General features: G+C 40.3%; 1 protein-coding gene across 2 annotated transcripts in view; it reads left to right on the top strand.

Moving 5' to 3' along the window:
• ttc29 (tetratricopeptide repeat domain 29) overlaps positions 1–9806 on the top strand; it is a 368432-nt gene extending 358626 nt beyond the window's left edge. For both annotated transcript variants that reach the window (XM_072254722.1, XM_072254720.1), the window contains exon 11: positions 9072–9806. In XM_072254722.1, the coding sequence (XP_072110823.1) occupies positions 9072–9148 (77 nt within the window). In that variant the 3' untranslated portion in view covers positions 9149–9806. The remainder of the gene's footprint in view (positions 1–9071) is intronic.
• The last annotated feature ends 2958 nt before the right edge of the window (positions 9807–12764 follow it).

The raw sequence follows: 12764 nt of genomic DNA, 5'->3' as shown, positions 1-12764 counted from the left end.
TAAAGGAAACACACAATTCTCATGATTGTGGTAATGAGAAAGGATTCATGAAAATAGCATAACTGATGTTTCCTACATAAATTTTAACAATGAATTTGATTGACTGATCAGGGAAGTAAAAGTCCTTGGGATCATGGAAAAGTAAGTTCCATCCAAAATTGGGTTCATGACAAAAAAAATCAAAAGTAGTTGTGAGCTGTTTATTTTTGGGGTTCCAAAGTGTTGAGTACCTTGCATTTTATGTCTTCTATCAACTGTTCAATAGGAATCTATTGAAGATTAGACAAAATTAAGTTTTCCAACAGTACAAAACTGATAGAATGGTAATGTGAAGAAGCACACTGTAAACACAGCAAAATATCAAGGTGCAGGAATGGAAGAATATTGGAATATTCACTGATGTAAGCAATTCGGCCAGATAAGTTGTTATCTTCAACTGTTATCATCAGAGAAATTTTTCTTAATTGGCTGAGGCACAGAATATAATAATCGGGAGATCAGAGTGGAATTCTAAGAAAGCATTAGGTGGACCAGTGTAGACAACCCAAGGGACAGCATGGAGGAGATTTAAAAGGACATTGCCAAGTCTGGAACACGTTAGTTACGAGATTAAATAGACAAGGGTTCATTGCTTACAACAAAGGAGACAAAGGGGAGATTTATTAAATCTTCAATTAAATGATAAGAAACATCAATGGGGTGAACAAGCAAGATTTATTTTAGAGATAGTTTCTGAGTAAGTTGGATTAATAACCATGGAACATAGATTTAGGGTCATTGGTAGGCATCTGAATAGTCGTTAAGAATGTATTCTCTAGTGTGAAATAGAGTTGGGGCTGAAATCTACACTTGAATGCAGAGAGCTAATAGGCTAGCAAATTTGATTACAAATAGGTAATTTTAGCCAACAGAGACACAAAGGCCTAAATGGCTTTCTCCTGGTAAACATCTATGCTCTACTAAGATTACAGTGAGGGAAATCAGGGCAAGGTGCACCGTGTTCTTGTGTGATCTAGAGGAAAATTTGTATGCCTCCTAATCCAATAATTTCTAGATCTTTGGAATCTATTCTGTATAACCTATACAAAAAGGATGTACAGGTTATGAGAGGACTTGAGAGGAACAAATATCCTTGCTGGCAGGTTTGCTAGAGCTATTGGAGAGGGTTTAAACTAAATTTGCAGGGGAATGAAAACTGGAGTAGATGGCAAAATGGACAAGTAGATGCAGCATGGAGTGAGACTGTGAGGAAGGACAGGCAGTTGATAAGTCAAAATTGCAGTCAGTGGGATGGGTTGAGTGTGTCTTTAAGCTAACGGCTGGGGGGTATTCAATGATTTGGAAAATTGAAGATAAAGTAAAAGGGAAGGAGAGTGCAGGAGAGATTACAAAAGTCTGCAGAATTAATAAAAAGACAAAGTTTAGAAAGGGATAAGAATTTAACTTCTGGTAGCATGAAGGTAAATTGAAAAGGGTGATGAGTATAGAACTAAAGGTATATGAATGCACACAGTATACAGAATAAGATAGAATGATATTGTTAGAAATAGATACTGTAGGTGTGACGTTGTGGGAATCATTGAGTTATGGCTGAAAGAACATCCTAGCTATAAGCTTGACATCCAAGGACACACATTGTATCGAAAGGACAGACAGGTAGGTAGAAGGGGTGGGATGGTTCTGTGTTTAAAAAAAAATGAAATCATAATCTTAGGAAGAGGTGACATAGGATCACAAGATCCATGTAAGTAGAGTTAAGAAACTGCAAGTGTAAAAAGTTCCTGATTGGTATTATAAACAGACTTCTGAACAATAGCCAGGATGTCAGAACAAATTACAATGGGAGATAGTAAATGCATGTAAAAATGGCAATGTTATGATTGTCATGGGGTATTTTAATAAACAGGTAGATTGGAAGAATCAGGTTTGTGTTGGATCCCAAGAGAGGGAATTTGTAGAATGCCTACAAAATGGCTTTTTAGAGCAGCTTGTGGTGGACCCATTTGGGAAAAAGCAATTGGGTGTTGTGTAATAAACTAGCTTTGATTAGGAAGCTTAAGGTAAAGAAATTCTTAGAAGACAGTGATTATAGTATGATAGAATTCACCTTGCAGCTTGAGAGAAGATAAAATCAGATGTATCAGTGTACTAACTATAGAGGCACAAGATAGGAGCTTGCCAAAATTGATTGGAACGAGACATTAGCAGGGATGACAGCACAACAGCAATGTGTGACATTTCTAGGAGCAATTCAGAAGGCACAGGGTAAATTCACCCCAAAGAAGAAGTATTCTGAAGGGAGGATGAGGCAGCTGTGGCTGACAAAGGAAGACAAAGACAACATAAAAGTGAAATAGAGGGCATATTATATGCAAAGGTTAGTGAGAAGCTAAAGGATTGCAAAGCTTTTAAAAACCAACAGAAGCCCACTAAAATAGAAATGAGAGAAAAGATGAAATATGAAGGGAAAGTAACCAATAATATAAAAGGGTAACAACATATTTTTCAGATATATAAGAGTAAAAGAGTGGTGAAGGTAGATTTTGGACAGTTGGAAAATGACACTGGAGAGGAAGTAATGGAGAACAAAGATGTAACAGACAAACCCAGGAAGTATTTTGCAACAATCTTCACTGTGGAAAACGCCAGTATGCCAGAAATTCGAGAGTGTCATGGGGCAGAAGTGAGTGTAGTTTCTATTACTAAGGAAAAGGTGCTTGGGCAGCTAAAAGGTCTGAAGGAAGATAAATCACCTGAAAGAGGTACATGAAGAAATTGTGGAGGCATTAGTATTGATCTTTCAAGAATAACTAAATTCTAGAATGGTTGTGGAGGACTGGAAAATTGCAAATGTCACTCCACTCTTTTAGAAGGGAGGGAGGAAGAAAACAGGAAACTATAGGTTAGCCTGACTTCACTGGTTAGGAAGATGTTGGAGTCCATTATTAAAGATGAGGTTTCAGGACTTGGAGGCACATGATAAAATAGGCCAAAGTCAGCATGGTTTCCATCAGGGGAAATCTTGCCTGACAGATCTGTTGCAATTCTTTGCATAAATAACAGGTGGGATAGACAAATGAGAGTCAGTGGATGTTGTTTATTTGTACTTCCAGAAGGTCTTTGACAAGGTGCTGAAAATGACGTTGCTAAACAAAATAAAAGCCCTTGGTATTCCAGGAAAGATACTAGCATGGGCATAAGATTGGCTGACTGGGCAGGGGGCAAAGTGTGGGAATAAAGAGGGCCTTTTCTGATTCACTGCTGGTGACTAGTGGTGTTCCACAGGGGTCAGTGTTGAAACTACTTCTTTTCATGTTAGATGTCAATATTTTGAATGATCGAATTGATGGCATTGTGACCAAATTTTTGGATGATACAATAACTTGCAGGTTGAGTCATTGGTAAGGAAGGCAAATGCAATATTAACATTCATTTTGAGAGGACTAGAAAATAAAAGCAAAGATGTAATGCTGAGGCTTTAGAAAACGTTGATCAAACCACACTTGGAGCATTGTGAACAGATTTGGGCCTATCTTTAAGAAAGGATTTGCTAGCATTGGAGAAGGTCCAGAGGAGGTTCACAACATTGATCCTGGAAATGAAATGGTTAACAGGAACATTTGATAGCTCTAGAACTGTACTTTCTGGCGTTTAAAAGAATGGGAGAGGGTGGGGATTCTCATAGAAGTCTGTCAAATATTGAAAAGCCGAGGTAAGGTGGATGTGGAGAGGATGTTTCCTATAGTGGGGGAGTCTAGAATCAGAGGGCACAGCCTCAGAACATAAGGATGTTCCTTTAGAACAGAGTTGAAAAGGAATTTCTTTGGCCAGAGGATGGTGATTCTGAAGAATTCATTGCCACAGACAGCTGTGAAGGCCAAGTCACTGGGTATATTTAAAGTGGAAGTTGATAGGCTCTTGATTAGTAAGGACATCAAAGGTTATGGGGAGAAGGCAGGGAATGGAATTAAGAAGGATAATAAATCAGCCATTGTGGAATGGTGGAGCAAACCCAATGGGCAAAATGACCTAATCTTGCTCCGATGGTCTTATGGTCTTAAGAAAATATAGAAGATTACCACCTTAAAATTAAACCCACTTTTCCATGACTTTTTTATGTACACTATGTATATAAAGTACATTTTGCACACATTCGATCTTTTTAATAATCAATTTGAGGGCATAAGGAAATTGGCCTGGCCTTTTCCAACACAAGCAACACACATCAAAGTTGCTGGTGAACGCAGCAGGCCAGGCAGCATCTGTAGATCCTTCTCGGCCTGAAACGTCGACTGCACCTCTTCCTACAGATGCTGCCTGGCCTGCTGCGTTCACCAGCAACTTTGATGTGTGTTGCTTGAATTTCCAGCATCTGCAGAATTCCTGTTTTTTTCCAACACAACACATCTTTGCATATCAGATGTTTACCCAAATCATTCACTATGCAGCAGCCTTTACCACATTTACCAATAGACTATTAAAGTTGTGACACATGACCTATATTTATAAATTTGTAAATAAAAACAAATGCTATAAAAGATTGGGAGGAGACATAAGTAGATGTTAGCCTGTTGGTCCATTGATAACTTATCTCTACAGCCTCAGTTTTTTTTATTACATAGCACATTTGAAACTGCATTGCTCAGTTTCCCAATACTTATTGCAGCCTTTTTACATGATTTTCACTGGTGCTATATGCTGGGATCTATGTTATTCTGATAAATACATGCCTCACAGCACGAGGCACAATCAATGCAGATAATTGTAGAAGTAAGGATGATCAGACATACTAGAGACAAATGTCCTTTTTCTGCTAATGCTGTATGACTGCCATGTCCAGAAACTGCATCAGTGGTGCAGGAGCCTGAAGACATGCACTCTCCCCCATCCCAGTCAGATTTCTGCATGGATAATGAACCCATGTACACTATCTCTCCTATCTTTTTGCTATCTTTTTGCATTACTTCTTTAACATATATATAGTGGATTCCGGTTAAATGGGACACATCTGGACCAGTATATTTTGGACCAATTAAGCAGCTGCCCATTTAGCCGAAGTTCCATGGGAATAGTTAAAAAGGTATTTTTTTAAAAAAGCAAACTTTTTTTTATCCATTTGTGGGATATGGGTATCGCCAGCTAAGCCAGCATTTATTGCCCATTCTTAGCTGCCCTTGAGAAGGTGGTGTTGAGCTGCCTTCTTGAACTGCTGCAGTCCTTGAGGTGTAGGTACACCCACAGTGCTGTTAGGGAGGGAATTCCATGATCTTCACCCAGTGACAATGAAGGAATGGCGATATGTTTCCAAGTCAGCATAGTGAGTGACTTAGAGGGGGATTTCCGAGTGGTAGTGTTCCCAAGTATCTGCTGTTCTTGTCCTTCTAGATGGTAGTGGTCGTGGGTCTGGAAGGTGCTGCCTTAGGAACTTCTGTATGTTGTTGCAGTGTATAATAGATAGTACACACTGCTGAACTGTTTGCCAATGGTGTGGGGATTAGGTGATTGGGGAAGGTGTACTAATCAAGTGGGCTGTCTTGTACTGGATGGTGTCAAGCTTCCTGAGTGTTGATGGAGCTGCACTCATCCAGGCGAGTGGTGAGTATTCCAGTACACTCCTGACCTGAACCTGTAGACGGTGGACAGGCTTTGGGGAGTCAGGTGGTGAGTTACACGTCGCAGGATTCCTAGCCTTTGACATGCTCTGATAGCCATGGTGATAGCCATGGTATGGCTAGACCAGTTCAGTTTCCTGTCAATGAGAACCCCCAGGATGTTGATAGTAGGGGATTCAGTGATCGCAATGCCACTGAATGTCAAGGGACAATAGTTAGAGCCTCTTGTTGGAGATAGTCATTGCCTGGCACTTGCATGACTCAAATGTTACTTCCCGCTTGTCAGCCCTAGTCTGGATATTGTCCAGGTCCTGCTGCATTTGGGTATGAACTGCTTCACTGTCTGAGGAGTCACGGATGGTGCAGAACATTGTGCAGTCATCTGCAAACATCCCCACTTCTGACCTTATGATGGATGGAAGGTCATTGATGAAGCAGCTGAAGATGGTTGGTCCTTGTACACTTCCCTAAGGAACACCTGCAGTGATGTCCTGAGGATGAGATGACTGACCTCCAACCCCACAACCATCTTCCTTGTGTCAGGTATGATTCCAACCAGTGGAGGGTTTTCCTCTAATTCCCATTGACTCTATTTTAGATGGGGAACCTTGATGCCATACTCGGTCAAATCTTGCCTTGATGTTGAGGGCTATCACTCTCGCCTCATCTGTTATTTAGCTCTCTGGTCCATGTTTAGACCAAGGAGGTGATGAGGTCAGGAGCTGAGTGGCCTTGATGAAAACAAAATGGGCATCCACAAGCAGGTCGTTGCCGAGTAGGTGCAGCATGTTGATAACCCCTTCCATTGCTTTGCTGATGATTGAGAGTTGACTGATAGGGCAATAATTGCCTGGGTTCATCCTGTTTCTTGTGTACAGGACATACCTGGGCAATTTTCCACATTGCCAGGTAGATACCAGTATTGTAGGTGTACTGGAACTACCTGAGTAGTTTAACTGAGGAACAAATTATGTATTTAAATGAAATACAGAACAAATTAGAACACCACCAATACTACTACAGTACCATAAAACTGTGTATTAGTTCCTAATAGTTATTGATGGAGGAATTCATCCAGTGTACGCTGTCATGTTCTCTTAATTGACTGCAAATGAACAAAATCAGTGCAGTCAACTAGTGCTCATAATGGACTGCCTTCATACAATGCTTTCAACAACTGCATCCTCCAAATCTTCATTTTCATTGTAACATTCAAGATCTTCAAATTCTTGGTCATTCCTAAATTGTTGAAGTAGTGAAATCGTTTCATTTTCACTCTTGATCCTTTCTGGCATGTCCACACCTGAATGTCTGAAACTGCAGTGAGCAAAACCATTTTACTACTTATTTCTCACCAACTGTCAGTGTAAAAATCACAGCTTTTTGAATACAAACATACGTAAACTGTTTGCTCTAAGCACAGTGTAGTGTCTAAGTGTGAGTGTGCGCGACTAACGCTAGTTAGAAACTTTTTGGTCTCCTGCCCTATTGAGCAGTATAATGTCCCAAATAAACAAAGGGAATACTGGCTATTTTCTCAATTAGTTTTTATTCTTTAAGAGTTGTTCCAAATAAGTGACTGCCCAATTAACCGGAATCCACTGTATATTTTTTAATTGTAATTTATAGTTTTTTTTATTATGTATTGCTGCCGCAAAACAACAAATTTCTCAACATACCAGCAAGTGATATTTAACCTGATTCTACTTCTTAAAGAGGTTCTCTAAAGGCTCTGACTCACTCTGAGGCTTCAAAGTGACAATAATATGGTGATTGTGATCTGGAGGCGACCAGGACTGTCCAGGGGAATTTTTAATGCATAATTTAAGTTGAAAGCCATCTTGATGATTTCTTAGCTGGATTTTTAGCTAATTTTCTGGTTTTTTTGTATGAGGTAAATATTTGGGAACTAACTCTGTACACAACACTTTAGCACACCAAAAGAGTGTGAACCTACATTTCTAGACAAAACATTTCCTGTTGTATGTGGGGATCCCAACAGTTTTGCTCTGTGGGGAAGCCATTTCTGCACCCCCAACTCAGGCAAAGAATTGGAGATCATGTCTGGAAGCTGTATCAGAACCAATCAAAATGATGGCAAAATCCATTTATCTTGATAAATAAGCAATGAATTTAAATCCTGTAACCCTAAAAACAGTTTTTGCCATTATTATTGCATTTTGTATACAATATGATCCCAACAGTGAAACTGCATGTATGCACACACAGAGAACATGTCACCACTAAGGTATGTTTTATACATTAATGTTTTACTTTCCTTCTGCATTTATTTGCTACTGTATTTATGGTCTTGAAAATGAATATACAGTTCAAAAATTGGAGTACTCTATCCAAACAATCTTACTTTGGACAAGATTTATCCAGACTATCAGTGTCAATGTGATTTTATTTAAGTTGTATTAAGATGGAACTCTTAAAATAGCCTATAATCATGGAAGCATTTTTGCATCTATTTCCAAGACAGATTCCAATTCCTCAAATGGGTCCCGTAAGTTACTTGTAATAAGACATTACCACAGAAATTATCATTCAACTTTCCTCCAAGTCAGAGAGCAGATACTTGTATTGACATATTTGGTAATGCTTCAAAACCAGAGGAACCCAAATTTGCTATTTTATACATGAATGATATAGTAAAGGTAGTTCAGCTATATGCATTTACCCAATGATTAAGCCGATTAATAAAGTCCTTCTTACTAAAAAATGAATTAGGGCTGAATTACAGATAGGGCGGGAATAATATTTATTTACTTTTAATTTCAGTAATTTGCAAAAGTGTGCTGTAGAAATGGGTATCTTTAGGATTTAGAATTGGGATAAAAGAGCATAAGTTCAAGCAGTGGCTCAGAAGATCAGAGACTCTGGAAATTGCCGACAAGAAGGTTAGTGACCACAGGAACATTGAGCAGGAAGCCAGAGACCACAGAAGCAGCATTTCAGGCAGCCTTCTGAAATATAATGTCAAATGATCCAGTGTATCATGGCTAAGGCCTGATATCGAGGGATCTATAATTTAATATATCACTTACAAATGGAGCAAAACACAAATTTCTTGAATGCTGAGGGTGAGAGATGGAAAGGAATGTCATGAGCTTGAGGTAATGGTGGAACAGTTGTCAAAAAATTTATTTCTGTCTGCACAGGTTGTAACTACATGGAAATATGACCGACCAGTAATGTGACTACTTGGAAGGCAGATAAAATTAGAAGTATGAAACTTTATTATATATTCATTTGACAAGCATAATTGTTCTGACACTGAACACACCATCTGCTCCATTAAATCCAAATGCATTAAAGATATTTGAGGTTTTACATCCACTTTGATCCTGAATCACCAGTTTTGAGGGTAAAATGTACTCCGATTGTATTATGTTCATCTTTGTTAATGTTAAAATGCTATGAAGCTATTCTAAACTCTATTGATTTTCCCAACAGATGCTGCAGCAGAAAGACCATTTAGCCAACAATCAACAACGGAAGAAAGGTTACCTTCTGCTGAGACTGTGGGTTAAGGCTAGAGAAATATAAAGGAAGTTCATATACTTCCTGATTGTGGCACTTTTTCCAATTTGAATTAATATGGTATCAGTCAAGTCATCAATGAAAAAGCCAAATAATCATGAATAATCTGTTTTTGAACTGGTTTGTTCATTAATGGTGTCCATTTTTGCTTTCAATTCTAAATTTTTCACCATACAGAGCATAGAGAGTGATTATTAAACTTGTCGGTTTTAACATCTTTCTTCATTAATTTTCACTTTGAGTTTTTTGCTGTAAGTTGCAAAGATCATAGTTGTAAGCATTTCATCAGAAATATTGTTTTCTTAGGTAGCTATTAAACCTATTATTATGAATTATTGTCAACAGTGCACATATGAGTGGATTTCCCTGCAATAATCTTGACTTGGGTCAGATCAAATAGAGAGATTAGTTTTAATAAAAAAACATTCTTGATTACTTAACCAAAGTGAATGAACAGCTCTGGAATGCATTTTTCCTCCACTATATATCGAAAACTGAATATTTCTTCTTCCCCTGTTGGAATGTGTTATGTGCGGCTATCTTTCTATATTTAATTACCTATAAGCTTTGTTTAAATATTTGTTTTCAAATCCATTTATAATTTGAAATACTTAAGCACTTCTAATAATACATTATTCCTTGTTAATATGCTGATGCCTTAAACAATAAAATCCGTAAAAGACTTTGCTTTTCTTAAATATTAATTGGAAATTTCAAATAACTTCCTTGTTTTAACTTTTAGCAGATTTAAATATGTTTGCCTTGGATGCAGATGTGAATATAATTTGTAATATGTCTTAGTTATTTTTCATCATAGTGTTTGTGAGTCTCAACAGAAGATTTGCCCCAATATTGTTACAACTTATGCATTTCAACATTATGGTTTTCTTGACTTGTCCTTGCCATTTCGCAAGACATTGGGTTTGCCCACATCTTGTAACTCTGCAATCAGGCTCATTAACTATGTTATGTTGAGTTGGAGTCAATTAAATCTAGATAAATTAAGTGGGGGGGCAGGTGGTAACAGATTCCATTTGTGAATCAAATTTGTCTTTAAAGCAATTAAAATGAACAATATAATTTTCTATTGCTAGCTCATAAAAATCAGATGTTCAACCTTACCCTCTTGCCATGAACTCAACTTCTGGGTTTCTGGCCCAATGCAGTAACCACAGGCCAACTGTATACCCCAGTCCTATTTGTTTATTTGTTTTATTTTATATAGAAATACTGCATGAATAGGCTGTTTCCATTTGTACCATGTACAGCCAAAATATTTTATCACAGGACGAAAATGAATGTTAAGGTTCACATGCCTGAAAGTTTAGTAGCAGAGAATACATTTCTTGGTCATGCTGCTTCATGTCAGAGACACAGTTCTGGCAGGAAGTGCAGAGGAGGCTTGACCCAAAAGCAGAGCAGCAGAGACTGTTCAGCGATGAACAGTAACTTTAATGATAGACTGCAAAATAAAAAGCCACGAGGGGCCACAAAACAAGAGAGGACAGACACTAAACACAACAAGGCAACAAAGCAACTGAAGGCAAGGAGCAACTGGTTGAGGCTGGTTGGTTTGATGGGTGAACAAGGACTGTGAATGAGAGCTGGGTTTAAATAGGCTGCAGGCAATGAGATGAAATGAGTGGCAGGTGACTCCTGTAACCTGGATGGAGACTCTGGGCAGTACCCTTTCCAGTCGACCAGGTACTGCACACCCCATCCACAGTAACGTGAATCCATCAACCCATGAACCATGGACACTGGACCACCTTCCACCATCCTAGATTCCAGAGTTGCAGGCTCAGTTGGGTTGAGTGATCCATGGAAACTGGACTTGAGGCAGGACACGCGAATGGCAGATGTGATCCTGAGGGATGCTGACAGCTGGATATGGGAGGTGACTGGATTGTTGTGATGAGTGATCTTGAAGGGACCAATGAACCGGGGTGAGAGTTTGTAGGGATCGATGTATAGGGGCAGATCTCGAGTGGACAGCCAGACATGGTCCCCAGGCTGGAGTAGCCATGAAGCACTTCAAAGGGTGACATACCCATGGCAGAGGAGCTGTGTAGTTTATGGGACAGTTCAACCCAGATACTTATTCCATGAGACAGAATGCATCACAGGAACTTTTCCACCTGCTGATTGACTCTTTCTGACTGATCATTGGTCTGCAGTTGATAGCAGGAGGACAACCTCACTGAGGTGCAGAGGAGGGGGTTGAAGACTTGCCAGGAATGGGAGATAAATTGTGAGCCCCAGCCTGACACAAGATCCTGAGAGACAAACTACTTGTTGGGGAACCAGGTCCACTATCTCAGTGGCTGACAGTAGTTTGGGGAAGGCAATGAAATGAGCTGCCTTGGAGAACTGGTCCACCACTGTCACGATCACTGTGGCCCCATTAGAAGGTGGCAAACCCGTGATGAAATCCATGGTGAAGTGGGACCACGGGCACCAAAGGACTAGTAGGGCCGCAGGAGCCCAGAGGACTGCTGGTTGGAGGAATTGGACTGGGTACATTGAGGACAAGCAGCGACAAACTGATGTCTGCATTCTCGGTGAGCCACCAGAACCGGCACTGCAGAAAATTCAGAGTCCGTCGTGCACCTGGATAGCCGGGAGGGGTGAGGACTGGGCCCATTGGAGTGCCTCAGTATGCACGGCCACAAGCATGTACATGCAGTTGTCAGGTGTGTTGTCTGGAGCAGGCTCATGCTGTAGGGCCTGGCACAACTGGTTCTCAAGATCTCAGACAGTAGGGGCAAGGGTCTGCAAAGATGGCCTGGTGGGCTGAGGTCAATATGAGTTTCAGCTGGGTTGAACTGTCGTGACAGGGCATCCACCTTAGTGTTCTTGGAACTGGGTCAATAGGAGATGGTGAAGCTGAATTTCTCAAAGTGAGCTTGATGTGCGTTGAGTTGGAGGGTCTGTTGTATGGGTATGAGGTTCTGGTGGTCAGTCCAGATCAGGAAGGGCTTGGTGTTTCCCATCAACCAATGTCTCCGTTACTCCAAGGCCCATTTATTGGTGAGTAGCTCCCTGTCTCCTACTCCATAACAGTGCTGTGTAGAGTTGAACTTGCAGAAGAAGGTGGTACAAGGGTGTGTCTTCCCATCTGGTCCTTGCTGGGAGAGGATAGCTCTGGTGCTCACATCAAATGCACTTATCCCTACCACAAAAGGTCTCGAGGGGGTGCAGATGTGGAGAATGGGAGGGGTGGTGAAGCGCCTCTTGACCTCCTCAAAATCATGGTCAGAGGCAGCGGATCAGGTTCTCCATGAGGTAGGTGATTCGGTGAGGGAGCCGAGATGAGTGTCAATTTGGCTGTAGTACCTGATAAAGTGGCGGTAGAAGTTGGTGAAACCCTAGAAGCGCTGTCGCTGTTCGAGGAACCGTGATCAGGGCCATTCAATGATGGCATGCACATTCTCTGTGTCCATGGTTATACCCTGGGGTGAAAGGACGCAACGCAGGAAGGAAATGACTGAGGTGTGGAACTGGCATTTCTCTAACTTGCTGTACAGTAAGTTTCAAGGGGATGCTGATGGACTGAATGATTGTCAGATATGGTCTTGGGGGTTCTTGCAGAAGATGAGAAAGTCA

This window comes from Mobula birostris, chromosome 4 (genome assembly GCF_030028105.1).
Source record: "Mobula birostris isolate sMobBir1 chromosome 4, sMobBir1.hap1, whole genome shotgun sequence".
Taxonomy (NCBI): Eukaryota; Metazoa; Chordata; class Chondrichthyes; order Myliobatiformes; family Myliobatidae; genus Mobula; species Mobula birostris.
Note: the sequence above shows the minus strand (reverse complement) of the source record. Positions and strands in the feature narration are given on the sequence as shown.